The sequence below is a fragment of the Pelodiscus sinensis genome, chromosome 30, assembly GCF_052426305.1.
Source record: "Pelodiscus sinensis isolate ZL-2025 chromosome 30, ASM5242630v1, whole genome shotgun sequence".
In the NCBI taxonomy this organism is placed as follows: domain Eukaryota; kingdom Metazoa; phylum Chordata; order Testudines; family Trionychidae; genus Pelodiscus; species Pelodiscus sinensis.
In genome coordinates, this window is record NC_143081.1 from 13,272,259 (window position 1) to 13,275,790 (window position 3,532).

At 44.7% G+C, this 3,532-nt stretch overlaps 1 protein-coding gene across 1 annotated transcript; it reads left to right on the forward strand.

Annotated features, from left to right (window-relative positions):
* The first annotated feature begins 265 nt into the window (after positions 1 to 265).
* On the forward strand, positions 266 to 1,237 carry LOC102457976 (olfactory receptor 6N1-like). Its single transcript, XM_075912208.2, has one exon. It carries the CDS (start codon positions 266 to 268, stop codon positions 1,235 to 1,237), a length of 972 nt encoding a protein of 323 aa, XP_075768323.2.
* The last annotated feature ends 2,295 nt before the right edge of the window (positions 1,238 to 3,532 follow it).

A 3,532-nucleotide genomic window follows, 5' to 3' on the forward strand; every position in this document is an offset into this window, starting at 1 on the left:
TCGACTCTCATAATAGGAAGTGGATTATCAAGATAAAAATGAATTTATACCTTAGGGAAATCTATACTTCAGACAGAAGAGGGCTAAATAAAATGCTGGATAAATTGAGAAATAATGCTGGTTATACAGGTGAAATGCCAATCCAATCATTTTCCTGGTCAGGATTTGAGACCCAACTCTTGGTAACTTTGGGACAAATCTGAAGATATTGGCCACTTTTAATTTATCTTCTTCTATTGAAATTGCCACATTTTCTGTCCCATAGATGCAACCAAGAGAAAACAATGAATGGGACAATCGAACCACCATCACCAAATTCATCCTCCTGGGATTCGGAAATCTCCCTGAATGGCAGACCTTTCTCTTTCTTCTGTTCTTATTTAGCTACCTTGTAACAATGGCCGGTAACATCCTTATCTTTGCTCTCGTTGTGGGTGATCAACAACTACACACCCCCATGTACTTCTTCCTCGGGAACTTGTCCTGTTTGGAGACCTGCTACAGCTCCGCCATCCTGCCCAGGATGTTGGCCAGTTTCCTGACTGGGGACAGAACTATTTCTTTTAGGGGCTGCATTGTGCAAATGTATTTCTTCGGTTCTCTGGGAGCTGCAGAATGCTATCTCCTGGCAGCAATGTCATATGATCGGTACTTGGCAATATGCAAACCCCTGCACTACCCAACCCTGATGAACAGTCGGTTCTGTCTCCTGCTCGCAGCTGGCTCTTGGATAAGTGCGTTTCTGGCAATTAGTGTAATTGTCCTATTGGTGTCACAATTAACTTTCTGTGATCACAATGAAATTGACCACTTCTTCTGTGATCTCACCCCTGTGTTAAAACTCTCCACAACTAACACCCACCTCATGGAACTTACGACATTCATATTCGCCTCGATTTTTACTCTCCCCCCATTTCTGTTAACGGTTATGTCGTATGTTGCTATTATAGGCACCATCCTGAGAATCTCATCTGCTATGGGGAAGCAAAAGGCCTTTTCTACTTGCTCCTCTCATCTCATGGTGGTGACCGCTTTCTATGGGACCCTGATGATTGTGTATGTCTTACCCAAAAACGATGCCCTGAGGGACCTCAATAAAGTGTTCTCAGTCTTCTACACGGTCCTGACTCCCCTTCTTAATCCACTCATCTACAGCTTGAGAAACCGGGAGGTAAAAGAAGGCATGAGAAAAGTGTTAAGTAAACTTCTGCTCTGCATCAGAATTCAAACACTCTGAGCCCATTTATTTAGGAGACTATAAAACAGAGAGAGTCTATGGCTCTGTTGTCACCTATGTGACTTAGGCACCTAGACACCCCTGAAAGTTCCACTAGTCGGTTAAATACATTTCACCTTCTGGCCCCTATATATGAAGTTGCTCAAAAGTCATCAAAGTTGATTTCAACCTCATTAACAGACAATACTGACTTTTTAAAAATAAAAAATATTATAAAATTTGAAAGGTTTTATTTCACAAGATGACTTAAAACTGTTTTTTAAAATTTGTTTTTTAATATAAGCCCATTAAAAAGAAATTTTAACGTGTGTTTTCAGTGGCAAAATGGAAAAAGGACACGAGGTATATGAACTATTTGGGGAAAAACTTTCTAGGTACTACTTATGTATGCCAGTGGATACTGGGAATTTTCTGTGCTTGACTGTGTCAAACTGTAATCACTCATTAGATTCTAATGGCATGTCTACACTGGGGGAGAAATTCAATTTAAGCTACAAAACTCCAACTAGGAGAATTGCTTAGCTGGAGTCGACATACCTTAAATTGAATTTCTGGGGTGGCCCCACTGTTGGAGGTTGATGGGAGAAATGCTACCATCAACCTCCGTTACGCCTCATGAATCCATGGAGTACCAGAGTCAACAGAGGTGCCCTCAGCGTTTGATTTAGCAGTCCTTACTAGACTTGCTAAATCAAATTCCAGAAGATTGATCTCCAGAGTGTTGATCTACATATAAGTATAGTTGAGATTTAAGGCTGATCTTTGCCTTCCTGTTTTCTCCCAACCCCCTCCCTCGGATTAACATTTCATGGGAGGGAGGTAGTGCAGGGCTAACAACAAAGGCCACATCTACGCTAGTGAGAACATCAATGTGGCGGTGGTTCTGACGTTCGATGTAGCAGGTCTAGTAAAGACCCACGAAATCTAACACAGACATCCCTATCAATGCTGGTACTCCTCAAGTCACAAGGAGTAAGAGAAGTCGACAGGAGCGTTTCCTCTCATCGACCTCTATGCTGACGCCAGTGCAAAAGATCACATTAAGGTACACTGACTCCAGCTACGCAATTAACATAGCTGGAGTTGCCTGTCGTAATTTGAACTTCTGGGTAAGTACAGATGTGGACAAAGTGTCATTAACCTTCGAGGATCATGTGTTCAAATGGAGCACTTGCTGTGGTGGGATGAATAAATCCCACCTAATTTAAGAGGGGGGAGAGAGTGAGATTAATGCACCTGCTGTTTGGAAGGATGTAGGAAGATGAAATATGAAACCCAGTTTATTTGGGAGGTGTAAAGGAAGGCCTTCAGGGAAGTCCAAGAGAAGACTAAGTAGCTAAGGGTACATCTACACTACAAAGTTAATTTGAACTGAGCTAATTCGAACTAACGGATCTAGACTAAAAAACTAGTTCGAATTAGCGTTTTGCTAATTCGAACTAGCATGTCCACATTAAGTGGACCCTGAACAGGGCTTAAGGATGGCCGGAAGCAGTGCCGGCAGGGCATCAGAGGAGGACTTAGAGCGTGGAGATGCTGTCTCAGGCTAGCCGAGGGCTGTGCTTAAAGGGACCCGACCCCCACCCCGGACAGACAGTTCTCAGGGGTGCCCCGCTTGCAAAGCAGTCCTGGCTTGGAGTGCCCGGAGTGCCCACACTGGGCACATCACAGCACTCGGCTGCACTTGCTGCAGGCTGCCATCTGGGGAGAGGGGGTAATCGGGGGGCTGCAGGAGAGCTTCCACCCCAAAAGCCTGCAGAGCCAGCCCAGTCCTCCCCATCGGGGGCTCGTGCCCCATTCCTCCCTCACCTCCTTCCACTTACCCTTCCCTAGCCCCTCTTCTTGATGTACAAAATAAAGGACAATTGTGTTCAAAAATGGAATCTGTCTTTATTGAACAAAACTGGGGGAGAGTGGGAAAAGGAGGTGGGAGAGGGGAAGAGAGAGGCTGGGAGAGGGGAGGGCAACTAAAATGATCAGGGGTTGGGAACAGGTCCCATACGAAGAGAGGCTAAAGAGACTGGGACTTTTCCGCTTAGAAAAGAGGAGACGGAGGGGGGACAGGATAGAGGTCCCTAAAAGCAGGAGTTGGGTGGAGAGGGTGCATACATAAAAGTTCTTCATTAGTTCCCATAAAGAAGGACTAGAGGACACCAAAGGAAAGGAATGGGTAGCAGGCTTCAAACTAGTAACAGAAAGTTCTTCTTCACAAAGCAAAGAGTCAACCTGTGGAACTCCTTGCTGCAGGAGGCTGTGAAGGCTAGAACTGGAACAGAGTTTAAAGAGAAGTGAGAT